We start from the raw sequence: 27,771 nt of genomic DNA, 5'->3' as shown, positions 1-27,771 counted from the left end.
CATGTGTCAGCCTGTCTTGCTTGCTTTCTCTTCTCTCCTTCTCAAAAGAATCAGTCTCCATTGATTAGACTTGATTTCTTTGTCACCAGAAAAAAGCAAAGTGTGTACGCTCAGGTGAGAGTGTGAGGCTGGTGCACAGACATCCAGGTGTGATGGCAAGGAACACTTAATCCCACTCCCAACAGCGCAGCCTCCCTCACGCTGCACCCCCCTGTCCCCATAACACTACAGTTACTGTACCTTAGGCAACTCTGACGAATGAAGGATTTAATTACAGTCATCTGAAGGGGCAGCAGAGGTGAAGAGCGTAGGAGGTGAGGAAATGTGGGGATTTGCACTTGGGTGATGCTCGGTGAGTTGTTGGCCCTGAGGCTGAAGGACAAACCGTTGGCAGTGCTGGGATACTGGTGCTGCAGGTGGGCAGGATCGCACCCCAAAGGATAAATGACTTCATGATAAATGGTTTTCTGGATGTGTGGAAAATGTTTTGGCATGAAATTTCTTCCCAGTGGAAAATGTTTTGGCATGAAATTTTGTACAATGCAAAGCTGCTCTTGAAGTCCTGTGGCACATCCAGGTCCATCAGAGGAAACCCAGGTTTGCTTCCTTTCCAAGGACGGTTTCCCAGCCCCAACAATTCAGCATATTGTACAAATAAGAATTTTATTTACATGGAAATGAAAAAGACGACTCATATTTTAAACAATTATTATCTGTCACAGCAGAAAAAGTTGCATTTCTCATGTATTGCAGGCAGACAGGTGACACAAAACACACTTGGCCTCTGACTCATTTAATTTCTTACTGTTACTTTGTGGTTTATGCTGAAATTGCTTAGCCACGAAGCCTTCAAATTCACTGAGGATCGTCTGTGGATTTTCTAAGAATATGTCTGCATTAGCAAGTAGGATGGACTAAGAGGAGGAGAGCCATAGACCAGGAAAAGTTTTGCTGAGGACTTGACATCCACAGTAAATGTATTTCATGGTTGGATTGTTTCCGTTTGGGATTTGTTTGGGGTTTTTTGGGGTTTTTTTTCCCTCTTTTTAATTCATGCCATCCACAGTCTGGTCCTAGGGACTGTTTTCCCAGTAGTGGCTGGAATGGATTAGGGGAGCATGTATTCCAGATAAGTTTCCTCCAAACAGACACAAATTCAAGCATCCTTAAGATGGCACCACAATGCAAACCAATCTATTTCCAAAATGAGCTCCTGATCTGAACTGAAACACTAATGCAGACACAGACTTAGGTCTTCACAATGGTTTTCATTAATGAATCTGTAATCTCCATCCAGATTTAGGAAGAAAATCACAGTTAGCAGTGCTAAGAGAAAAAAATAAGGACTCAGTATTCCTCGAGTATTTGTATTCTCTAGAATCACTTCAGATGAGGCATTAAGGTTACTAAGGATATGAGATGACTAAGGTTTGCTCTGCCTTGATCTCCAAGGTTGTTGATTTATGAGTTTTATCACCCCTCCAGCTACTTATAAAGCTAAAGTAAGAAACTTCCCATCTTGTTGAATAAGGGATGGGCTATTTCTCTTTCTGTAAATCTCACCTGACCTCAGAGGGAGTGGAAGAAAAGCGGCAGGGGACGACTAAGAAAAGAAAAATAAACAAGAAATTAAGCATGGGATAAGATCAATACTACTATTCATTTGTCCTAAGTGTGTGAGATAAATTAAAGAATAGAGATCTCTATCTGGGCAAAATGTGCATCCAGTACCCTTCTTTGCCTCCACTCAAGTAGGAAATTTGTAGTTTATGACCAGCTGGGACAATCTCTACTGAATGGCTTTGAGGCAATAAATCACAGAAGCTGGTTTGTCCACATTTCTTTCTTTTCTTCAGACTGTTTGGCTAAATCTCCCACAGAGAAAGTTACGCCATGCAGGGGATTCGGCAAAATGCATGAAAAATGTACTCAGGTCACCTACAAATTCTTCAGCTCTGGCCAAGGTCCAGTTGTGGCTTTAATACAAGACAATGCTTTACTGCTCTCCTTCCCCGAATCCTATGAGGGCAGCTGTTTAAACATTTATCATTAAATGTTGCAAAAAAGAGCTCACTGTAGTACAATGATGCTATTTGAGCCCTCAAGTTTTGTTTCCGGGACCTACAGAACACATGCAGGTTTGGGTGGGGTCATCCCATAGTCCCACAGTTGGCTTAATTTGCTCACATTCATGCTAAATACCTCACTAATATATATTTTTTCTATATGTTCCCAATTCTTCACCAACTATTCAGCAAATCCAAAGCTGTGGCAAAAACTCAGTTGGGAAAAGGCCTCCTTACAGCTGCACCAGGAGAAGTCGAGCCAGAAGAGAGCTGGCTTGCTTTCTCATGTTGCTTCCAACTGTTCCTCATATGCATTCTCTCTAATTCACTTCTCAGTTTCATTCAGCCTATCCCCATCTAAGGATGCTGTGGGTGCCACAGGACTACACGAGACCAAGGAGGACAGAGAAACTTCCTGAAAGAGAAATGCATTGAGTTACTAAAGACAGAGAAACTCCTGACACTGGCAGTTCCTGAGCAGCAAATAGTTGGGTTTGGAAGAGCCATATGTCCTTGCCAAGTTCTTACATGTTTTCCTGTGGATTGCTTTTGTCACTGCTGGAGACAGCACACGAAGATAGATGGACCTTTGGACTGAGGTGGTACAGCCATTCTCATGTTCACAGGAGACCACTTATGTGCAGAATCAGGGTCCTTCTCCTGTGGACAGACAGGCTCCAAAAAGGACCACAGTCAGCTCATTTCACAGTAGGATACCAAGAGCCACTGTTTGAATGACCTTCCACCCTGAACCACGCATGAGTCAATGATCTAAAAATGTATAACACTGATTGCCACTTTCAGAGGTCCTGTGGGGCTGTGGATCTCCTCTGTGTTCTGGAAACATGGTGTCAGGAAAGGTTTGATTCCTCCTGAGAAGCTGGATTATTAAATGCCAGTGTGGACTTCATGGCCTGAGTTTGAAGGCTCCCAGGTTGCCTGTGCTGTTGCGATGCAGCAGGAAACAGCAGCACGGCCTGCCAGCGTACACCCAGAGCTAATCTGTGCCTCTGTTTGCCTTTCAACAGCCAAATTTCTTCAATCTGGGTGGCTGAAATGAGGCAGCTAATGCTATACTTAATGACCTATTTAATGGCCCATTTTCCAGAAGTGATGAGAACTTACAATTATCCCCATGCTCAGTGTGAGCTGTGGCTGCTTAGCAATCAAAAAGTCCAGAAGAGGCATTCAGATGCTTCATTTTGAATGGGTAAAAGTAAAAAAAAGTAGCCTTAGATCCTTGTCCTTCCTGCATTAAGGTCAAATGTAGATAGATCAAAATAGAATACATCCTTCCATTGACTTTCATGGGACTCTTACTGCGAGCTGGGAGAGTTGGTCTTTCCTAAAAGCAGAGTAGCTCCAGCTAGCAGCTCAGCAACTGCTGTATGCCCTGGCCCTGCTCTGCATCGTGTAGGCTGCACACAGATAGTCGGTCAGTCTCTGCTGAGAGTGCAAATTTGAGCTGGGTGCCTGCCGGTGCAAATCCACAATCCCATTGACTGGAAAGTCCTTTCCAACCTCCTGTGGGTTGCCATAGGCCTCCCTGACCAGTACATGCACCCCGCTTATTTCAGGGATTTCAAGGTAATAATATATCTCAGCTAAATGGCTCTATGTAGGAGATTTGCACAACTCAAAAAGCAATTATCATTTCTCAGTAGCAAGGCCTGAGCACAGGCTTTGTTGATTTTGGCTCAGGGTTGGGCGTACTGACTTGCCTGAGGTGCTATTTATGAGCTGACTTGCCATCTCAGAGTAAAGCCCTACAGACTGAAAAGCCTCTCCCATGCAGGAAAAAATATGCTGGCGCTCTGGAAAGGGAAACCCTGCTGCTCATATGAAATCCCTCATCAGCCCAATGCAGGCCCTTTCCGTCTGGAGCTCAATCCACCCCTATGGCACCAGGTACACCTGCCAACAGCCAAACCGTTTTCTGCCATGTAAGCTGACCCATAGTGACCTCCACTCCCCATATGAGCAGGGCTTCATAAGTGGCAGAGTATGGAGTGATGGAGACTGACTGCAGACATTGATTTGAATCTTGGTACTCAGAAACTTCTAGCAGAGTTGGTTGAAAAACGGGGTTTCAGGTCCGTGAAGGACAGGGGACTTTTTTCACCCAACATTAAACACTTTAAATTGAAGTCTCTTTTGGTCAGCGGATCTTGAAGTCCACCAGTTATTCTGGAAACACTGAAACATTTCTGCTCTTAGTTTTGGGAGTGTTAATATTCACCAAGATGCTGAGAATCGGGAAGTTCAGCAGCACAACTCTCAGGTCAGGGCTTCCTGCTGCCTAAGCACTCTCCAAAGGCATTTTAGTGCACACTGATGTGAAAATAGCTTACTTTTGGAACAGTATCAAGAGAATATACTCCTACACATGTGATACTTAAGGTTTCATTGGCACCTTTTATTGTCCTGGCTTAGGTGGGTTCTCAATATGTTGAGGATGCAGGCTTGCCAAAAAAAAAAATATTCTATTGCCCTAGAGTTGTCATCTCCAGGTTTCACTGTCCCAGTGTCCTCCTCTGCTTTCTTAGTTGACTTTTCACTGGTTAGCTTCACACTGACTTCAAGGGGTGGCTCCTGATCGGTCATGCAGGATGAATGACCTAGTGAAAGTCCAAACCACTGCATACATTAGGGATTTTCATCCCAGAAGAGAAACAAATAGATGAGAACATGGCAGAGCTACTTTAACTCACAAAGGGCTCGCTGAGGATGAGAAGGTGGCTTCAGCTCACTGCCTCCAATATCAGCATGGGGGTACATGGTATGAAGCAAGCAGGCAGCATCTTCGAGGGAAACAAAAGGAGGTATTTTTCCACACAATGCCCAAGTAAACTCTGGGCCTTCTGTGCAAGAGCACTGTAGTTCACTAGGGGCTACTGGGATGCAAAGAGCAATCAGAGAAATAAAACAAAAAACTACATGTTATCTACAGAAGTCCCAGCTTTGCCTCTTGAATTATCTGAGCTGCAGCCCACAGTTGGCTGGGAGGATATTCTGGGGAAAACAGCTCAATGTATTTTTCCCCTTGGCATCTCCTGTTAGCGAGATGCATGGCAGAATGGTCACTGGGCTACAAGGACCCTTGCCTTGACCTTATAAGATGCTCTTACATAAGCAAACCAAGAACAGTCAGGCTGGGACTGTCTAGCTCTGTCCCTGCAGGCAGGACCCCACACGAGAACCTCATGAGCCAAAGACAAGAACTGGGTAACCTGCCTTTGGGCTGCAGGATTGCGTTACAGAGACCTGCTTTGCCCTCTAGTGACTATTAAGCATAAAACAGGAAATTTTGCACCATCTATTCCAATCAATAAAAATCAAGTCCTGCTGCATCTGCTGGCTAGCAGACAAGCAGTGGGGTTGTTCTGACTTTGTTTGGCCTAACTGAGAATATCCCTCTCCTGAGACAGCCTGGTCATTGCTCTGTCTGGGAGGCATGCAGGATGGGGCAAGGGAAGGAGATGCTATTCTGAAAAGTTGAGATCAGGCACCCTAAATTAGGGAATGAATGTCCAAGTGAATTGCAAAGGAAAATCCTCCAGGGCTGATGCTATTTCTAGTCCGCACATGCCTTGGAACTGAAAAGAGGCTATTTGGGGGAAAAAGGAATGGATGAATAATGGAAGCAAAAATAGTCGCTCCACATTCCTCTCCAAACCCGTGTTGCCTACAAACCCTTTGGAAACAATTGACAATTCATCAAAACATGAGCTCATATTTTGTGATCTATGGGGCCATAGACTTTGTGATCTATGCTCTGTGTAAGTGACTATTAAAAGACCTCTTAGCTGGAAAAATAATAACACTGATCTTTGTTTAAACAGCAGCAAAGGAAGAGAGGGATTAGAGTAGATATCTAGATAGCTGCAGTAGCTGAGCTGTATGGAAAGGAAGCTCTTTGAAAACACTGTATAGAAACAAACTCTTTTCCTTTAAATGTAAGAATAAATACTACTATTTTGGATTTTGAAAGTGCTAGTCTGTCTTTGCTTTCTTGGTTTATCTGTAGCAAAAGTATCTCTAAATTAGCAAATGTAGTTAGATTCCTTAGTATCACAGAAATGGAAAGAAATCAAATTTCCATTTGGAAATTCTCATACAAATTCCTGTGGTCAGAAAATAAGGTTATGATTGTGATGAAAAAATACTTTTTTTGTGTGTTTTTATACACAAATCAGCAATTTTATGGAATCTTATACTCAATCTAGAGATTTTGTTCAGTAAATATTCAGTATCTCAAATACTCCGACAAGAACATTAAAAAAGGCATTTTGAATACCAATATTCACTAAACCAAAAAACCCTTGGTTTAGTGGCCATAAATGAATTTTAACAGAACACTTAAGCCCAGAAATAGTCTTGGGTTTTGTGCAAAGATTAACAGATATATTCCAGGCAGACTGGAAGACATTCTCTCACACCACTAAGTAGACTCAGTAAAAATCAAAGTCTATCTATCTCAACTAATTCAAGAATAAAAGAGAGACTGCATTAGACAACTTGCTCAGCTGTCTATTTCAAAGCATATTTTTCATTTGGGTATTACAGCACCTACAATTGCACCTAAGAACTTAGTCTTAATTAGGATTTTCTGCAAATCAGTTTCACACACTGGGATACTGTTGGTAGAGGAGAAATGTTTGGCTCCAGTTGTTAAATCACTTAGACCTACTGCAGAAGGATTTGGAAGAAACTGGGAAAGACTCACACAAAGTCTGTAACTATGTTTGAAACTGCTGCCTGGCTGTCAGCTCCATATATATAATGGATACCCAGAGCTTCACATCAGCATCTGTTTTTTGTTTTTTTTTTTAAGGATGCTCCTTTTCTGGGTTTTTCTGCACAGAAATCACTTTCACAGATTGTTTCCTGCTGGGGTTTTCTAGGCTACAGCTGGCCAAACTCTGCTGCACCATGTCTGTGCTGGGCTCTGCCATGGATTCAGTGGCTTGATTAATGCCAGCAGATGATTAGGACCGGGCTCATCTGATTTTTAACTTTACGATTCCAAGAATAACTATTACTTGCAGTTCTCACTTCCCAAAAATGGGTTGTTCTACAAACTTTGTGCTCTTGTCTAAGAGCTCCTGGCCCCCAGCAGCCACTAGATGGCATCAAGCAAGGCGAGTCGGAGGGGACTGGGTTTGGGCATGGCCCTGCTCTTGCTCAGTTAGTTTCAAAAACGGGTAGATACACCCAGAAGGTATCTTTAAGACACGGGCTGCTCTTCTATGGGCAAATTCTGTTTACCTGCAATCACTGTCAACTACAGTGCACGTGGATGCCTATCCATGCTTAGCTTTACCATCCCCAAGGACTATAAACTAATGCAGACAGTCCTTCCAAAATCAGATCAGCCTGAAAATCCTGATTGGTGAAAACAATGATTTTGAGGCTTTTAAAACTTTCTTTCTTTTTTTTTTTTGACCCTTTGGAGACATAGGAGTGACTGTTCCATAACCCATAGCCAAGTGTTCAAGATCTTGCTTCTGATAATAACCAAGCGCTTCACAGGAAGGAAAACCACAGCAGCAGATGTTTGATAGTCTCTTGCACATTAGTTTGTTATTGCACATTAGTTTGCTACTGATCTTAGTAGCTTGTAACTGATTTAGACCTGGAAAACTAGAACTGAATCACTTGATTGTCATGGACCACGTTCCTTAGCTCTTCTTGACAGCGGCAAGAGGTAGAAAAACATCAGGAAAAGAAATGTGATCTTCTTTTCTGAATAGTGACAGCTGATAGCCATCCCACAGAACAGCTCAGGAATGCCAGGAAGCAATAGAAAGGGTAAATCAGAAGCAGTTCTCCTCTGAGTTTCCATATATGTATCTAAATGAGCTGGTTTCACGCCCATTTCATGTAGACACGTGTCCTCAGCGGCAAAAACGTGAGTATTGCTGGGCAGTTCCAGCTCTGCAGAGCTGCAGGGTAGGCTCAGACACAGCTGAGGCAGCATGAGGCTCCCCTGGCTCCTTGGTGGGAGCTCCGAGGATGCCATTCTCCTTAACCTGGGGAACCCAGATAACACACAGAGAGGTTCAGTCAAACAGTGCTGAAATCTACCCAAGGCAGATCTAACAGCACTAAAATTAGCAAATGCATAAGAGGGCACAAACTCCCTTCAGAGTTGTCCACCTGCACACAAGTGCTGCTGACAAAGTCCCACAGTCCACAAAGGTTTTCCCTAGAGCAGACAGGTGTTATCAGCATGTACATCCCACCTGATTCTCCATCTCTGAAGGTTTCTTTGTGTCCCTTTGTCTATGAAGAGTCCTAAGAAGGCAGTGCTTTGGCCTGGCCATCCACAAGAAGGGAGGTCGAGGTGCAAGGGAGAGAGGAATAGGCTGTGACAAAAGGTGCTACCAGCCTATTACTTCATGGGGAAAGAGAACAAACAGGGAAAAAAAACATGTCAAAGCTGAAGTACTCAAAATTAACCTTGTTCTATTTTTCACAAACAAGTAAATTCTAACGAAGCAATTAAGATGGTTAATTGTATTAAGGGAATAGGTTACTCTGAAGGAGAATAATGGAAGAATGATTTAAAGAAATATCCAGACTTTAAAAAAAAAAAAAAAAAAAACTTATTCAAGCTGGCAAGGGCTGCTGAAATTTCCCCTAGAGTGAATTAGCTGAACTAAACCTCTGAACCATTAGTGATTACATTCAAGGAGGCCAAGGCGACAGCACAGATCCCAAAGGAGTGGAAAAGGGCAAGTGTAATACTTATCTTAAAAAGAGGGCAGAGATGGGCTCTGGTGATTAGCCTTTCCAGGAGCCAGGAGTGATTACCGAGCATCCCATCATTAGTACCAAATGGATAATAAAATAAGGACCTGCCACCAGGGATTTGATGAGAACAAGTGTGTCAAACCAATCTGAATTCCTTCAGAAGGTGAGTGACCTGATGGAGAAGGGGAAACAGATGTGTGCGATCCTAGCTTGAGAGCAGTAAGGATTTCAGTGCTCTTTCCCTCTGCCATCTCGTAAGTGAACTGAGGAATTATGCTAACCACCACTGACTCACCGACACTGATACTGAGCAGCTGGGCAGGGAAGTGCTAATATTGCTGTCATTCCTCTAATAAATTTGCACCCGACCAGTGTCATTATATCAAGAGTATCTTCTGCTTTCTTACCTGCGTAAGCTCACTTCTCATGTCCTCACTGTAACAGGTGAGGCTGGAAGCTTTAGTACAGACCTTTAAAGATCAGCACCTGTGAGGCCACTGCAGACCATAAGTGTAATCAAAAGAACTATATGAAGGTTGAGATAGTCCAGAACAAAAGTCTGGATCTCCCTCGCAGTAATTTTTCTTCCTCAAACCTAGACATAGATTGAAAAAAAAAAAGTTTTTATAAATTCCCCATAGCTTTATTAGCATTTGAGCCAAAAGCCACCTAGGCTAAATATGCACTCTAGCAGTGAAGTACTTTGTGAGCCAGATTCAATTTCTGTGCCCAGCCCTGTGGGTACATGCTCAGTGTCAGCCGAGGAGTAAGGCTCCTTCTCCTTCCATAGGCCATTGCGATGTTTTCCACAACACAGAGAGAGAAAATAATTATAATCTTGAACCACATTCCAGCTGGGGAGACCTGCTTTACCTTTCCCCAGTTTTTTGGGAGAAAGGTACCACGCCTTGGAGTGGTGCAGCATTTTCTGATCATCTCTACCAGAGCTCCCTTCAAATTGGGAGGCATTAGAAAGCAGCTTGGCAGAGCCTACTTGACTAGATTTGACATCTAAATTGAATGTCCAGGCCTCAAATTCCTAGGATTTGATTGAAAAGCCAGTAGGACTGTCTCTTGGTAACTTGTGGACTGTAGAACTGGCTGCATGCTCCTCCAGATAAGGGCTTCTTTGTGCAGCATTGTGTAACGGCTGCCACAGGGTTGATGTGGGCCAGACCATAAATAACTTCTGCATAAATATTTTTAGCAAATACTTTCCGCTCTCTTGAGATACACTGGACAGTTTGAAGTGTGTGCATCTGCATGTGAAGTAGGTGGGGGAAGCTAGAAGAGCTCCCATCCTGAGCACAGAGCAAACATCACAGGACTCCTGATACGCATGTTAACGCAATAGGAGCTGACGCCTCCATGCAAGAGTGTCCAGAGCAAGCAAGACATCTCAAAAGAGCTGCCTTATCAGAGTGGCAAGGTGTGTTGTCCTGTGTTAGAAATGTAAATGAGCCCAGTGCCCATGAGAGGTGGAAGCCAGCAGAAGTGCTCTAAGCAGGACAATTCACAGCCAAGCCCTGTGCTGCCATCCTCTCTGAAGGGCCCCCTGCCAGCCATCTACTGACCTTTCCAGTGTATGCTTAATGCAGAGGGAAGTGCAAACTGCTGGTTGCATACCCTATGAGGATAACCTGCCTTTTAGGCTACACCTGAAGGGCACTGTCTCACTCCATCTATAGAAAACACCACTAATCTCTGTAGATGATTGTCCAGCCCTGGAAATATAGCAAGGGTTAACAGGGAAGCACAGTTGCTAGAAGGCTCCAGCTACAAGGAAAAAAGTGAACCCTTCACCACTATATATGTAGCCATATACAAGGAGCCCAAACATCTCTAAAAATGCAGAACAACAACAAAATAAACTACTCACATTTCCCCCCCACACTCCCCAGGCACTTCAGAAAGGTGTGATACACTCCCAGTGTGTTCATCAGCCTGTACTAGCTACAGCGAATGGCACAGTGCAGAAGGTACAAAACTAGTTATAGATTTCACATGTATTTATCATTAGTGATTATCTGACTACTTCTATGCAGAGCAAGTCATGAACAGAGTGTCAGACTTTTCCAAGATTCTGTGTGCATCTCTTCAGAACTAAAGAGGCCAGCAGAGAAGGAGCAATAAATAGTTGGGTTGGGGGTGGAATCAAGGAAAAAAAAAAAAATTGTGCTTTGGGTTGATCCAGACTGGGATTGTCCGGAATAGGCTGTGCATTGCAACAGCTAGTCTAGGGGAACTTCATTAAAAGGGTTAACTTTACAACAACATGGAGAGAAGGAGAGAGCACTAAAAACTATTAGGCTCATTAGTTAAAACATCCATTTGGCATGTAACAGGACATGAGGATACACAGGAGAGAGCAATCTTGTCTAGTCAGCTCTGTAAGTACTAGGAATCTGGACCCCCAAAACTCAAAGGAGCTCATATTGAAAGTCACAGTGAAGCACCAGCACATTTGCCTTCATTTTTTCTATAGAGACAATGCAGAAGCCGTATTTCAACTGAACAAGCTAAGCTTAATAGACGCAAAATTAATCTCTCTGCTCTACAATGAAGTCTCTATGGAACCAGGGGCAATTATCTAGAGTAAGGTATCTGGAAGTACTTAGATATCCACCTCCCAGTGTTTTTTTTCTTAAGGGAGATAATAAGTCATACTTTACCATTGTGATCTGCAGGAAAAATGATCTCTGATGACCTTCACTTCCAAAGCACACATATGGTGATATACCTCAACCCAACCCTGCTTCTCAGTCATTTCTGTGAGGGCTTGCTTGCCTAGCTATATTCCTCAGACACAGCTGATGTAATTAATAAGCATTGACTGATTAGTTAACGGGGTGAACCTTAAGGGAGTTGCTCGAGTCAGTAAAGGAATTGCTGTAGGTGGGACTGGTTGCAAGGATTCTCCTTGCCATCTGCTAGCAATGTTACTTAATTATTTGGTGCTTTCTATCATTCAAAAATGAAGGAAAATATTGATGTAACTGCTATCTAGTATTAACCCTGTCTGCTCAGCTTTCTCAGCCAGGGATGAGAGGTAGCAAGAGCTTCTAACTATCCCTAGTTATAAGAGGAGGGAGGTTACAGCATATGGTATTTAAAAAGAAAGGCCAAATGCCAACCTGAGAGGAAAGCAATGAAAATCAAATAATGCAGTAGTTATTCCAATGGAGCAATAAAGGTGACAGCAGCTAATGGGAAATGCTGCTAAGGTGCCAGCCAGGCGGCTGTGAATTCTCAACAATAGCCCTAGAGCTTGCTTTTGGGCGAGTTGCTCTTCTTTAGTGCTTCTGTAAAAGCACTGGCTAAACAGGGAACAATAAAGGTTACCTTTAGTCTGTGAAGTGAGTGGCTACAGTTTTACTTTGTAGTGTTATAATGGAGAGCTGCTATTTGCCTGCTAAATGCTGTATTTCCAAAAAAAACCCCTAACTCTACCATAAATAAAAGTACAAATGAAAATGCCAGGATGAATACATTTTTTAATTGGAATGATGTGATCTATTTTTCTGCCACATCTTTCCTTGTTCCATCTCCTTTCATAACATCACCTACCAGAGACTAAATATAAGCTATCCACCAAACTGAAACAGCCGGTGACAAGAGGTGACACCCTGCAGGCTGCTTGGATCTGGATGCTCTGGCATTACGCTGGTAACTGGCAGACAAGTGTCTGCACACAGATTTGGACCACATTTGCTGATGAAGTCACTGCTCAAAAGCATATGTTGTGTTGACCTCTTCACTGTATGCAGGGCCAAACTGGGGAGACACAGTGTACCTTCAGGAAGTTTACTGTCAGGCTATGTATGGCAGCTGGGGTCACACAAAATAAGAGCAGAGCCTCTTTAGAGCAGAAGGTGTCTCCTGACATCTATGTAGCACCTGGCACACACTTCCTTACCCATGGAGGCTGGAGAGAAAGAATATGCTAGAGACTGAATTGTCCAGATACTGTTACAGCAGGGGTATAAGGGCAGGAGGCAAGCTGCTATATTTCAGCAAGGAATAAGTGAGAGAAAGAAAGCAAACAGGTAGGCTGGAGTACAGCCAGACAGTGAGTTCCAACCACCTGCTAAGTCTCTCTCCCTCTAATAGTCAGGCTGGTGTGCAGAGCAGCTGGGAATATTTGGATGCTGCTTGTGTGCATGACAATGGTTATCAGGAAGCTTCAGATACAGACAGGCAAGAACGAGGGGTAGCTAAATTAGAAATGAGGATGGGAAGCTAAATCATCGTGATCTAGTTTACAAGGTGGTGACCTTGGATCACCCCCTAGCATAAAATTCATGTAAGAAGAGTTGCAAGCAGTTGAGCTGGACTGAGCAAAGCGTTAGGTCTGGAGTGAGCTTTGGACATCTTCCCAATGATGTCTGTGTGTAGGAGCTTGGCAGGAGTGAGAGGGGGCCTGTGGGAGAGGTCTGGCTCACTGATAAGAACAAAGCAAAACAGCGGTGCAAGGTGTCCCCAGGGAAAAGGGTAACTCAGCCCGGTTACTTGGGTCTGTTTCCATACATCCCAAAAGAAGCAATAATTAATACTTAAAATTCGAGTGATATGAATGGATTCTGCTGACACTATTGGCATTTATTAAACTGTATCCTTGAAGACCTCAAGGGAAAAGGGAGGCAGGCAAGCAGAAAACTAGCACCTAGCATCAGTAGAGCAGCCCTATATAGGCTCTGATGGTTGTTTGAGAAGCTGGGTAGTAGGTGTTGACATAGCCCAGATGCCCTCACTTTTCTCCATTCAGGTCCAGCTTTGTGCCAAGTGCTGGGCAAAAGTAGACCAACAGAGCATTTACTGTTGTTTGGGTGAACCAGGACTCTGGCAGGATTGTGCTGCCGGAGTGCATGAAACCAGCCGAAATAGATGCAAATATTAGGGGACAATAGCCAAATATATGATTATTTTTTTGTCATATGTGAAAATCTGAAGGGTATAGTGAATGAGTTTGAAATGCTGTCCAATGCCATCAGGATGTTAAATGCAGGTAAATGAACATGTGCCAGTGAGGCTGATACTGAACGGGAGCAAGCAGCTGCCCTCTCATGCATCACCACAAGTGGAGCAGATGCTTTTGAGGCAGAGATGTGAAACAAAATGATGGATGTTGCTCTTGCCTGCCTCCAGAAAGGAGCATGCAATTAAAATGTAAGCATGAATGGAGCAGAATTTTCTTTCACTGGCAACAGTGTGCATTGAAAGAGTGTGAGCAAAGCAGAAGGCATGGATGGCTGTCTTCAGAGACATCTCCATTTGTGTTGGCAATATATAGGAGGAAAGAGGTAGTGAGGCATTATCCACAGCCAAGTTCTTGGACCTGATACACAAACATGAGTGAGATTTGAGGAGCTGATATGATCTGATATGCAAACATGTTGATTTTTTCCAGCTAGCTGTAAGAATACAGTTGGAGGCTTTTCAATTGCTAGAGGGTGGGTTGAGGAGCTCATGGCATCACTGGCCTAATTCTTTAATAAATCTTAGAAGACTGGGAAACTGCAAGCACTGAAAACTGAGAATGCTGGGCCAATATGCAGAAAAGGGCAAGTTTGATAACCAATGCAGATCTGATAGTGTGTTTATAATGGAAGCCTTTTTTTCAAAGGAAAATGCTGTTTTCATTTAAGTCAAAATGTTTTAAAAGGGACTGGTCTTAAAAAAACATGCTGTAAGCAAAACGGAAGTGAAATACCAACACATTTTTGACACTCTTGGTATAGCGCATTTTGAGCTTTGTTTAAAAAAATTTTCAAAACATGTTTATGTTATAGAAAATAGAAGTTAAAATGGGAATCAAATATTTCCCATTTGCTATGGATATAGATTGCTAAGAAAATTTCATGGAAAATTTTGATGTCATTTTGTGCTATTTGTTCTCTGTTTAATGACAGGAGAGGAGACAAAAAAGCCCCAAAACAATGGGATTTCCTGTGAACTGGAAACTCAAGTTCTTTGTGAATCTGTGTGGGTCACTGCAGGCTCGTTCCCCGACTGGTCAATATAGAATTGCCCACATACGGAATTCCAAGGTGTCAGTGTAATTAATTAGTAGCTAGCAATCATGGCTCTGTGGGAGCAGATATTCCCAAACGACCTTTTTCCATCAATAGTATCTCCAGCTGGGCTGGTAACTGTGGATACGTAGATCTGGTGGTGTTTTGTAAGTATCACCCTGTGCACATTAACAGCAGGTTTTTGGTTCTTCATCCATTAACCTATAGATCTCGAAAGATGAGTACTTGTCATTGAACATGTTTCTAATGGGAGTCAGCGTCTTCATGGCTGATCTGGAGATAAATAAAATGTCATTTGCTAATAATCGTGGCAGATGGCACAAAGATTGTCTGTCATCGCTATTTCCTGCTTCACCAAGCATGCAATGTGATCTGGCTTGCCTGATGAACTGGCCCCAAGCGGATATGGTGCAGCATAACAAAAAAATTCATCTAAGATCATGCTGGTGGAGTGCCGGGGGCGGGGGCACCTCAGCCATAACACCTTCTTGGAAAAGGTGTTGGAGTGGATGATCAATGAAGTCTGCTTCCCCACTGAGGTGTGGTGGCATGAAGGAAAGAGTCAGTGGGAAGCAGTGAATAACCGTGGGTCAGGGACTTCACCTCCTTGAGCAGCCCAGGCAACAGGAGAGACATCTCTGTCACCCACGGTCTAAAAACACTTAAATAGCAAAGGAAGAAAACCTTTTGGAAAACTTGAGAACAAACCTTTCATGAGAAATGGATTGCCAGATGATTTGGAAACAGTGTGCAAATACCCCCATGGACAGAAAAATCCCTGAGAAGTCTCTTCACTGCAGCAGAGGAAGGTAGAACAAGAACCCTGCCTGGAAGCAAAAACCAGGCAAAACAATGATCCGGCATGATATTAAGGGTGAGGCTGATTATTCACTTGAACAAATACTGATGAGTTGGAAAACTCTTTAATGTTTTCAAGCCAAATGACTTTGTGGCAAATATGTTTTAGTAAAGTACAAATCATTAGCCTGATAACAGGCATATCAGTGTAAATGTTGTGTCCCCTGTGCCTGGTCATTACCATGTCTGGTATTATGAAGAATTAAAGTCTTATTCTTCTACAAGCCATTCTGCAAGACTTATGTGTCTCATTAACACCTTTACAAAAGGAACCTGAGTGGTGCATTTATTGTGTCTTTTTAGAGCCACAGCCTCTCCACAGCATGACCAGTAACAGTACGTAGCGTGAACACCCACGTGAACAAGTCAAACCTGGCCTCTTTCACATGAATTTGGGCAGTCAGCTATGGGGTCATTCATTGGTGTTTCTCCCTACTCCTGCCACAGTGTTTTAACTCACGCATTTCCAGAACAGCACTGCATGTTCCTGGGTGCCAGATGGGGCCGAGTGCCTGGGTGGTGAGCAAGGGGCACATAGGTCCCCCCAGGCTGCATCTCCATGCTACGGGTGCACCCTCTTGCATACCCTCATATGGTCTCCCCTCGCCTGCTTGATGTGGCTCTGGGTTATACCCTTACACTGGTATGTCACACCGGGCAGACATCATCCCAGAGGTGGTGCTGCCCTTAACAGAAATTTGTGGTAGATGAACAGTAGAAGAAAAAAAATATAAATATAGAACAAGGATTAAGGGTTTGAAGCATTTTTTCCCTATTTCTGGCATCTGTCAGTTCCTTCACGGTCTTGTCATTATTTGGGAAAATATCTGCTATAAATACACTTAGACCAGATGCTCTGAGATCAGCAACTAGTGTAATACATGAGAACAAAATTCTTGTTTATGCTAAGAAGAGAGTTTGTATAAGTTCTTGCAGGTTAGTGGTTCATCCAACATTTCAGATGTAAGGAGCAGCCCATTACTGGCATGTCCAGTGGAACTTGCCAAGGAGAGACCTCATGGGTACCAGAGCTTTGCAGTCACTAAAGTGAAGACAGGTTGATGTTGAGATGGACTAAGTGACTTGCCTGTGTTCCCTAACTGCCTAGCTAGCTCTGTTCAGTGTCTTCATGACACCACCAGCCTTTCACACATTAAAAACCCCTAGGTAACAGCGGAAATATTGTACTACTGGCTCTGCACATTATGACCTGGTATCCTTGTACCCTTGCATGCCATAGGTAGGATATACAAGGTTATAGGAATGTTTTTATATTAGGACATGGTGGAAATTCTCCATGTATACTACCTCTACTCCCCTCCAAACAGTTCTTTTGAGAGGACTGGGTGGGTGCAGGGGGTGATAGTATTGTGCTGACTGTTAACTTTGGAGATGATTGTATTTTTGTATACAACTGACAAATACATGTGTACCACAGCAGTGATTACAGTCCATCTGCACCACTCACTGTCAGATAGGACATGAATAGATTTTAACTGATTTTCAGAGAGCAGAATTCAAACCCTGTGCAAAGAGTTGGATCTGGTCTTAAAGCAGGACCTTATGCTGATGCTTGGGGGTATTTCCAAGCAACATGCTTAGGATGTAGCTTGGAAATACCCCCCAAATACAACTGAAATTGGTTCTAGGGTTTAGTCCCTGTGTCCTTGCTAAGACACCCCATCCAGCACAGCATGCCTTCAGGCTCTGGGAACCTGGCCTCAGGGAACAAAGGCTCTGCACCCACTGAAATCCATCATGTCTCAGTATTTGTTACAAGAGCAACCAAAACCCTACGTCAGTTTGGTGGATAGTAAAAGGGGTAGTAAGACTGCACGAGCTCTGTTGAGGCAACAGGAGAAGCAATGGTCCTTACCAGTTTGCATTTGTTCTTTCATGAAGAGATGACAGTTTGCCCAAAAAGGCTGGAGCTGGCTATTTTGTACATCTGCTACAAGCTCCAGCTGTTGTTTCCTGCATCTTTGGATCGCTATAGTCAACCAAGACAACACCACGGGCAAATAAGGGCAAAGTCTGTAAATAAAAGCTGTTTAAATGCCAACAAATAACAAATATGCTGACTCTGGAGGTTGACTAATTGCAAATTATTTGTATTTTGTAGCTTGTGTTTTCAGCTCTACCAGATTCATTGACAGCACCATCCCACATCTAGTTGTAAGCAACTGGAACCATTTAACCATTTAACGGTACTTTGATTACTTCTTACAAAGCATTCTGCAATTTATCAGCTTGCTTTCCAAATATCTCATTCGTGCTCCTCCTCTTTGATCACTGAGAGTGGCTGCATATGAACAAAACTTTTCTGAGCCATTTACAATGTGTCTGCTTGAAATTACAGAGAAATCCACACCTGGAGAGTTCTCTAGAGTCTGAATTTCTAATTCCTGTAAGCTGGTAGAGGTTTTTTGCCCTTATTTTATTTAGATTGACTCAGCACCAGGTTTCTTGGTTTCTATTTTCTCGGTCTGTTGCAGCAGGTCTGTTAGGATTCAGCTCACAGAGACTTGTAATGGGAGAGCCATCAGCTGTGCTTGATCTCAGAAGAGGACTGAAAAAGTCAGGGCAATAGTGGGGAACAGGGGCTGCTGAGGGAAGGAAAGTGATGTGTGAATTATAACTGGGCTTCAGCACTATTAAAAATGGGTGAGCTGTGGCCCTTCCTTCCTCACAGCTCCAGGACTGCACCTGAGGACATCAGATAAGGGTCTGGTCCTGGGGGCCACAGACCCTGTACCCCAAGGGCTCAGCCCATATTTCCAAGGCAGAAGAAAAATAATTACCTACCAACCTGAGAGGCAAGAATTAGACTGACCAGAGTGATGAAGGAGACCTTTTTTTTGTTTCAGGGAAAGAAAACAAATGCAGTGTATTACTCAGTCTGGCATGTCTGAGCAGCAGCTGAAGGCAGGCAGCCGGCTCCCAGGATTAGCACCCTTCCTCGGTGGGGAGAGAAGCCGTTATACAAAGCAGAATGAGGCAAATGAAGTTTTCATTGCAGATGAAGACTGGGAAACTCTGCTGACAGCCAGCTCAATAGGCTGATGAAACAGCAGCCCCAGGGAGACTGTTCAAAGGCTCTTTTGGTTATTTAATGAAGTGTGGTTGAGTTTTGACCCCTGAGCTTCAATGCCTGAGGTTTTCTGTGAGTGTTTTAGGTCTTGCTCCTATCCCTGAGCTCATTGACTACTCAGAGAATTTTTAAAATCACATTTCCCTAGATTTGTAATGGTTTTCTTTCTTGCTGCGTGAAAGGCCACACAACTGACAGAACAAATTCATCACATCATGAAGCCAGGAGAGGGACAGAGCCCAGGAGCCCACTGGAAGCACTGGGAACAGGAGGGGACCTCAGCCAGCTTGGGCAAACCACCTCCCCAGGCACCGCCTGCTGAACAAGGCTCCGACATTTACCAGTTCCCATGGCACTTGTAACAACAGCAGGTTAAAGAAATCAGTTTTATTTAGAGAGAAGGTACTTGTCTTAAAACTTTTGACCAAGTTCTTTTAAACCACAGTGGATAACGCACCGTACTGCACGGTGCACTCCTGCACTGGCAGGGGCTCCCATTGCCCTCATTAGCAAAGTTTCATCCTTTGCAGAATGCAGGCTTCCTCCCCTTCTCCAGAGGTTACTGCCAGGAGCACAGCTTCTCCCCCCTCCCTCCCTCCCAACCCCTGGCTGGGGACCTGCTCTCCCGCACCCAACCCCAGCAGCAGCCCTGCAGCAAACACGACCACAGCTGGGGAAAAGCAATGCCAGACAAACACATTTTCAGCTCCACTTTGCAATTTAAATTAAGAAGGACCTGGGCAGGCAGCCCCCAGCCGCTGCTCTGTGTATGGCTGCAGGTACCCGGCTCAGCTCACCAGCACTGGTGATATTGCTGCAGTCCTCCGTGCTGGCATGGAACTGATGGTGAACAACACCGCATCAGCCTGTGATATCATAAAAATATCTTGGCTGAGGCTGCAGTGAGTTTCTTTTGCTGGCCCAGCACCTGCAGTGCTGTCAGCCTCTTGGCTAGAGTACGTAGAAGTCGTTGTTGTTCGACAGGTCGCTGTAATGGCAGAGGGCGAGAGCTGGAGCCTGTGCCAGCGGGGGCTCGGGTCGACTTCTGCCCTGAACCCCCTGTGCCACGGGCCTGCCCAAGCCTGGCTTGCAGAGATGAGTGTCCCACCTGGGCTCAGCCATAGCCCGATGCTTTCGCTTGAGTCTGCTGTCACCATTGCAATAGGTCCCACAACACCGGCATGTCAAGAAGTGCTTGGCTCGGTGTTTGGCCTTTGACTCAGGGGCCAGGGCCATCCCCCCAGGAGTAAGAGTCCCTGCCGTGGCACCCCGTGGGTCAGGCTGCCCTTTCAACTGGCTCCTTCTCCTCTGGACGGGGTCCAGGCTGATGTCCGACTGGGAGGAGCAGCTCTCGTTCCAGCTGGTGCCGGCGCTCAGGCTGCGCAGCGGCAGGGCGAGCCGCAACGCCTTCCAGAACTGGGAGCCGGAGCGCTTGGACTTCTCCCCCTTCCAGGTGACAAAGGAGACAGATTCCTTCAGCTGGAGGATGCTAGGGTGGGTGCACTGCAGTGGCCTGTACTCCACCACGATGAGCTTGGTGGCGATGGCGTTCTGGCACATGATGCCCAGCTTGAACTCCAGCAGGCTGATGCTCTTCTCTGTCAAATAATCGGGACTCAGGACCACGATCATCCTGCGGCTCCTCTGGATGAAGTCGAACACAGCTTCAGTGGTATCTAAGAGTGCAAGGACAGAGGAATTGGGGTGCACAAGGGGGAGGGAGTGGGGAGAGAAAAGCTGAAGGAAGCTGTGTAGTGGCATACCTGCACAGATCCCCCCTTCCCACAGAGGGAAACTTGGCACAAGCCCAGTGACTTTTGACTTGCCCACGCTCCTGCTAGCAGGGACTGCAAGAGCAATAGCAGCATTTTTGTTCTGCAGTAGGTTTTGGAGAAGGCTGAAGTGGTAAACAAGAAGCCATGACGGCAGGTTAAGTCAGGACCGTACTCTGACTTCCGCACTGCACAGCATCACTCTTGCCCAGGGAAGTGCAGGTGTTTAATAAAAGGCAGGTCTTGTTCGGGAACCACCTGCCCACAGCTCTGGCAGCCCTTTGCGTGGGGGGAACGAAGTGAAGCAATCACGTCATTGTGCCACAGCTCGCACTGCTGAGGCTAAGACCCACCTCCCTCCCTCTCATGCTCTCTCATCTAGAAATGGAAGCCTCCAAACTTAGAAAGCAAAAATGTCAGCCTTAAACCTCTCCATCAGTTCCCCTAGCCATGATGGGGGGTGAAAATACTGTCCTTCAAAGCATTTCTTGGGATTAATTGCAGTTTGTAAAGCTCAGCAAGATGCTTAGCTGGAATGCTGCCAGGCAAGGGCAGCATCTCTTTTATTATGAATGTTGAAAAGCAGCAAACCTGAAGGATGTCCTTGGACTTCTATCTATGGCTTGGGATGCAGTAAGCATTTTGAAGATGTTGTGGCTAATAGGTGAGCAGTAGAAAGGATGGGAATTAATATGGCTGTGGCACTTAGCAAGTTAACCCAAGCTGATTAACAGGACTGTAAATACTTAAAAGAACTCCACCCACTCACTGAGTGCTGGTGCCTGAGATGGGGCGGGGGGAAAGGGACCAGGGACCAGGGACCAGGACCTGGACCTGGACCTGGACCTGGACCTGGACCTGGACCTGAAGACAACGTGGTTTTCAAGCAGGACAGGGATCATCGGAGTAAGAGCTCTTGCACACTCAGAGAGAAAAACCTCCCTATAGGAATGTCTTGCAAAGAGCTGTTCTGGGGAGATGAGCTACCTGCTGCTTCCATTGCCTTTCACACTGCTAAAGCCTTGATTCCTCACCCTGGAGACTCCTCTCCCTCCCTGCCAGTGGAACACTGGTCTTTTATATAAATAAAAATACTGCTCCTTCCCTGCAATGGCAATGCCTCTTATGCTTCCAGCACTTGGTTGTCCCTTTCCTTATCTCATTGCAGAAGGTGCACTGTGTTGTACCTGGGTGCATCTTATTTTAATATTGTACAAAACAATACATTTTTTTGCAAAGATATATGACTAGTTGTAAAACTCATTGTCACTATATTATTTGGGGACCAAGTACTTGGGATAGGAAAAATGCTTGAACAATAATATCCTAATGGAGAAAGTAAGGCATTGTTTGGTTCTTTAACATAATACTGGAATTTATATAAAAATATTTAGAGTATTTTTTTCTTGTACACCAGGTTTGGGGGGATTTTCCTCCCCAACACACACAGGAAAACACTGATTCATTGAAACCGAAAGTAGATGACAAAGTCAGTTCTGTCAGAATTGTCACTTAACACCGTGAAACATTCTTACCACCCTATTTCAAAGGCACAAAGAATTGGCAGCAATCTCCCAATTTACTGAGTCCAGACCTCATTCAAACCGTTCTATAACTGATTGAGATCTATTTGGAAATCAGCCAAGCTTCAACATTTTGTGAAAGAAAAAGCTCCTCTGCTGGTTTGAAAGGTCCTTCTTTTTGAAACTGGAATCACAGAATCACAGTGAAATGTAGGCAGGAGCAGCCCCTGGGAGGTCACCTATTCTACCCGCCTGCTCAAAAAGCACAGGTTCAATTAATGTGAGCGATTCCAACACTGCTGAAATGAAATGTTTTGATTGAGCTGACAGTGATGGTTTTCTTTTATCAATTTTGAATTTGCAACACTTTTTGAGGCTCGACATTTTTTTGGCAGAGAAAATGCTCAGATTCCCAAAGATAGATTTTATTTCTGAGAATGTGATGCTTTTAGACTTGGCTAACCAGGATACCTTGGGATGTTCAGTTTACAATGTAATCCCAGCTCATGACAAATCCTCAGTGGCCACTTCACAATGTGCAGGCACGATGGTCCCTCTCAGTGACACCAACAGCATGGGATGGGACAGGCAGCAATAACACTGCAGGGATTTGGATACCAACAGAGCTGGGAATTTGATATTCTTGGATATCTGCTTTACACTAAAAAACTTCCATCTTTACTACATGGTTACAAAGGACACTGCGTATTTTTGTTGGTTTACTTGTGTCTCCCCTAATGCACCCCAGAGATGTAACAGAGGATTATAAGAGCCACACATTTGTCCCAGCCCAGTAAAAGCTGGGGGGGTCATAGACCCCGTACCCATACCCCATAGACCCCAAATCCATAGATTGTCACAAGAATTCATTTTGCTAGTGGTCTGGGAGTGCTAGGCTCTCTCTCAACTTACCCGCTACCATGCAAACAAGGGAAAAAGCCAAGAAAGTGTCTTGGATGAGAAAATACGGAGCTGAATGAACCTTTTCTACCCAACTACCTGGAAGGTGATGGGCAAAGCAGCCTAAGAGTGAGTTTGATTTCTGTGGTTAGGGCAGATTTCCAAGACTTCTCTTCAACATTCTGGCTTGGTCTCTCAAGCAAAGGGATAGTGTTTCCCTCCCGTCTTTCTATCTTGTGATAGCTGAGTGAGCGCTCTCCGGGTCAGAGACTTTCTGTATGTGCATGTTCACTGCCGGGTGACATTTAAGTGCTGCGTGGCATGGTGTTTCTGCTTGCATGGCCCTGGTAGTAGTGGTGGTGGCTCAGGATCTCTGCAGGCACACCATGAAACAGCCAGAAAAATGCCCCCCTCTACAGAGGTGTCCCCAAATGATCTGGATGCTTGGACTACACACAGTCATCTTTATTTAATGGCTTTTCACAGACATAATGGGAAGGAAAATGATACTTATGAGAAATGCACAAGGACTGAAATGCAAAAGTGAAAATGTTTTATTGAAAAGCAAAATAAAATAATACTGACACTTCACAGACCAAATATCACAAAGGCAAAAACATACAGAAAAGAGAAGGGAAAACTCTGGAACAGCTGTACAACATCAAATGGCACAGGGGGAAGACATTTTTTCCAATTTGTGCCACACTGTTTCCCCATGAAATAGCAATGAGGAACTCTGTATGAGCTGCATATTGATAAATGTTAGGTTAGAGCACAGAAACTCAAATGAATCAACTGAACTAGACAGACGCTGTGACAGAATCCCATAATGGAAACAACATGTGGCATAGGATGAAATGGTAGGCGTATTGGAGGTGCTTTGCAGATCTGCATTACAGCTGAGACTGGGGTTTACCTCTGGCCTGACAGCTCCCAGCAAAGCCAGTGGTAAAGCTCCTGCGGGAGCAGAGCCTGCTCCAGTGCTATTCCTTCCACGCTGCTCCCTCTCGACCTTTCAGGCCCTCTTCAGACCATCACACCTTTTGCCTTGTGGGTGCTCTGCTGATGTCTCTCAGTAATCCTGTTCTGGGGTTGCAATGGCACCAAGGGCTACTGCAATGTATGCTAGAGGAAGTCCTGGTCCATTGTTTATTTAGAAAACTCTTTGAATAAAACCAGCAAAATAAGTGAGGTGGATTTAACTTCCTAAAATAATCAGACTAACTAAAACATCAGCAGAAGTTCTCTTGGTACCTCAGCCAAAAGTGAGATGGGATGTTAATTGAATTTATGCATATTTTTGAGTCAATTTTTTAAAGATTCAATTGTAATCTAACACAGTTCTGCTTTGGCCTCAGGGCCTTCCCTCTGCCTGTAGATCTGGCAGCTGATTACAGGAATGCTGAAAACACAAATAGGTGAAGCTGAGCAAAATGATGTGGTTGCAATGGCTTCATAAAACTGAGCATGGTTTTGGGTGCTCTCTCGTACAAATGAAGCTTTCTGGAGTGTGGGAAGCAGCTCTGCCCCTCCACAGACAGCCACAGTAGAAAAGCTCGTAACAGCAAAGCTTTTAAGCACCTCTGAGCAGATGAGGAGCTCCACTGCCTTCAGCGAAGCTGACTGCAATTTTACCTGCTTAAAGCAAAGCTTACTTGGGAGGGGGGTGAGGATGAAGAGGAAGGTGAGAAAGAAGCTCTATCTGTTCCACATGTGTACAGTACCTGCCCAATGGCATGGGTGGCTGTGGCTCCCCACTGCCCTGAAATAACATTATTAATCATAAGATGCTAAGAGCATGGGGCTTTGCTGACACCAGGATTCAGCCCCACACCTTTAAGGCTGGGCTGTTTACTGGGACACCCTCGAATCTCGCTGCTCAGCTGGGTGAATAGTGCATAGACTCCAGATTGTAATGCTTTTTTAATGCCATTATGAATGGCTATGCTTCACCCACTGGACACCAACAGAACAAAAGCATGAATCAGAGGTGACTCAGAAGCAACCATTATCGACAAAAAATAAGCATGCACTTAGTGTGTGTAATACTGAATTCCACAATTAAGAGGGTAGGCCATTGCATCAGGAGCTACAGGAGTCTGGAGACACCCCCAGAGCTTGTAGTTTTATATGAAAACATTGTGAAAAACCGTACCAGTCAATGCCAGGGTCTCGCTGTGCTTTGGTCTGTCCTACAAGGGAAGGGATGCCCCCGCCCCAGTCTGAAAAGCCTGTCTGCCAGGGGTCAAATCACCGGGTCCTCTTCTATGCCTGCTGCCTCCCATTGATGCAAGGACTGATACTCAGTGGTTTTTTATATTTCCATTTTGTGCAAAGGTTGCAGAAGCTCAGATACATCTCCTGTTCTGCAACTCTGGGCTAGAAACAAGATGGGTGGAGACTTGCTTTGTAAAGCCAAGGCTAGTTTAAACCTGAGCCCTGAATTATGAGTGGTGATGTTGTTCATACCCAGGCAGAGAACACTGCGTCTTCATGGAATCATAGAATAGTTTGGGTTGGAAGGGATCTTTAAAGGTCATCTAGTCCAAGCCCACCCTGCAATGAGCAGGGACATCTTCAACTAGATCAGGTTGCTCAGAGCCCCGTCCAGCCTGGCTTTGAATGTTTCCAGGGATGGGGCATCTACCACCTCTCTGGGCAACCTGCTCCAGTGTTTCACCACCCTCATCATAAAAAATTTCTTCCTTAAATCTAGTCTGAATCTACCCTTTTTTTAGTTTAAAACCATTACCCCTTGTCCTATCGCAACAGGCCCTACTAAAAAGTCTGTCCCCATCTTTCTTATAAGCCCCCTTTAAGTAGTGAAAGGCTGCAATAAGGTCTCTCCGGAGCCTTCTCTTCTCCAGGCTGAATAACCACAACTCTCTCAGCCCTTCCTCATAGTCTTACTGAGCTGGACAGACCTAGTAGTTTTTAATAAGCTCGAATAAGTTTGTAGGGTCTCCTGGGGAGTTGAACATACATCCAGTGTCACCCCAGAGGCCTCAGCAGCACCTTGCACGATGCTTTCCCCCAGCCAGCAGAACAGAGAGAGTAGGTGGGTTCAGTAGTAAACTGGGGTTCCTTGCAGTGCTTGTTAAGTCCCTGAGTTTACTCTACAAAGAAGCATCTCTCAGACATGCTCCATGGCCTGTACTAATGAGAGGTCTTCCCTGGATTATGAACATTACAGCCATGAAGGATCTGGGGTACGCAGGAGACTGCAGAGTCCTAGAGATTGACCACTTATTAGTAGAAATGCTACAATACAAATATCACTTAGCAGAGCCTTTTTGTTGTTTTTTTTTTTTTAAATGCTTTTGTAAACTATCTGAATGCACCTGCTCCTACAGAAATGTGGGGAGCAAAGACAAGGAGCCTCAAGAGTCTACACTCCCCCCACTGAAGCAGAAATCTGTGATCCCACAGTGATCAGGACTATATAGCTGGGACGTGTATGAAAGGCTCTATATGGGAGTCACCCTTCAAACTGTTCCCCAGCCTCTGCAACAGGGACGAATGACCAGGAAGGAGTGAAGCTGCTTAAGAGAGGAAAGGAGCTCTGTCCTGGATGCTAACGTCCCATAGGAACTGGATCTAGGAATACTGGCCTATACAAATACCATGCTATCACAAGGTGCTGGCTGCATCCCACCTGGATAGCCTGAATTTAGACCTTGAGCCCAGGGCTGGTGTGGCTGACGACAAGGACGTGCATTTGCAGAGAGGAGATGTATGCATCTTTGGTGTCTCTACTGCCAGGGCAGTAGAAAAGCTGCAGGGAAACATGACTGTCCTCTGAAATGCCTGGGACGCAGTCCTTCATGGCAAAAACCCCGAGTTCCTTCCCACTCCCTGGCCTAACCTGTGGATTTTTGACGTTTGTTTTGTTTTGTTTTCTGATGGTGTCAAACATTTTTCAGGGATACGTATGAGCCCATCAAGGCTCAAACTCCTGCTAATTTTTTTCACTGGCATTTCCACCTGCAGCTGCTTCCAGAACCTGCTCTTTGGGAACTTGGATTTCTCGCCTTTCCATTTAATGACAGTCAAGGCCGCCTTGGCCTGCTTCAGTTCCTTCACTTTGCTCTTCTTGATGGCTTTGTACTGCACTAGAATGACTTTGATGTTGCCCTTGGAGGCCATATTCTCTAGACCAGCCTTGAGCTCCAGCAGGGCCTGTGTCCCCTGCAAGACGTAGTTGGGGCTCAGGACAACAAGCAGACGGCGGCTTTTCTGGATGAAGCTCAGGGTTTCGTCTGTGACAACTGGGAGAAAGAAACATTGAGGTGGTTAGTGATGGCCAAGAACACGCTGCTGAACAGCTAGTGTGACACCAGGTGTCTCTTGAAGGGGACAATAAAATCCCTTCAAGGCCCTCTCTAGAGACTATACTGGTGCTTCCCAGCCCTGGAAGCGATTCCAGGTAGGGCCTCCTACACCATGGCTGGTATCCACTGCCCCATACAGTGACATGTTCTACTCCCAGCCCCAGGATGCCTACAGATGTGTTTCCTCCTCCCCATGCCACACGCAGATGCTCGACGTAGCTACATCTAAAAGGCACTGTACCACGTGGCAGCGACACCACCCAATGCTACGAGGATGCCATGTGGCCAAGAGGGCTGCTCTGGTAGGCTCAGATTTTGCTTCCTTCTAGTGAGAGCAGAGAAAGAGACTCTCTGGAACAAAGCAGGAAAATTGCCAGCTGGACAACACATGACCTCAAGGAAAAGACTCAGCCTGAAGAGGCATCGGGAAGCCTGAATGCCT

At 44.9% G+C, this 27,771-nt stretch overlaps 1 protein-coding gene across 1 annotated transcript in view; it reads right to left on the bottom strand.

Moving 5' to 3' along the window:
* Positions 1 to 19,754: 19,754 nt before the first annotated feature.
* Positions 19,755 to 27,771, bottom strand: part of IL1RAP (interleukin 1 receptor accessory protein) — a gene marked incomplete at its 3' end in the record, with an annotated part of 47,802 nt that continues 39,785 nt past the window's right edge. The window contains exon 11 of the mRNA XM_082320690.1: positions 19,755 to 20,479. Within this exon, the coding sequence (XP_082176816.1) occupies positions 19,755 to 20,479 (725 nt within the window). The remainder of the gene's footprint in view (positions 20,480 to 27,771) is intronic.

The sequence above is a fragment of the Platalea leucorodia genome (genome assembly GCF_965183815.1).
Source record: "Platalea leucorodia genome assembly, chromosome: 8".
Lineage (NCBI taxonomy): Eukaryota > Metazoa > Chordata > Aves > Pelecaniformes > Threskiornithidae > Platalea > Platalea leucorodia.
Note: the sequence above shows the minus strand (reverse complement) of the source record. Positions and strands in the feature narration are given on the sequence as shown.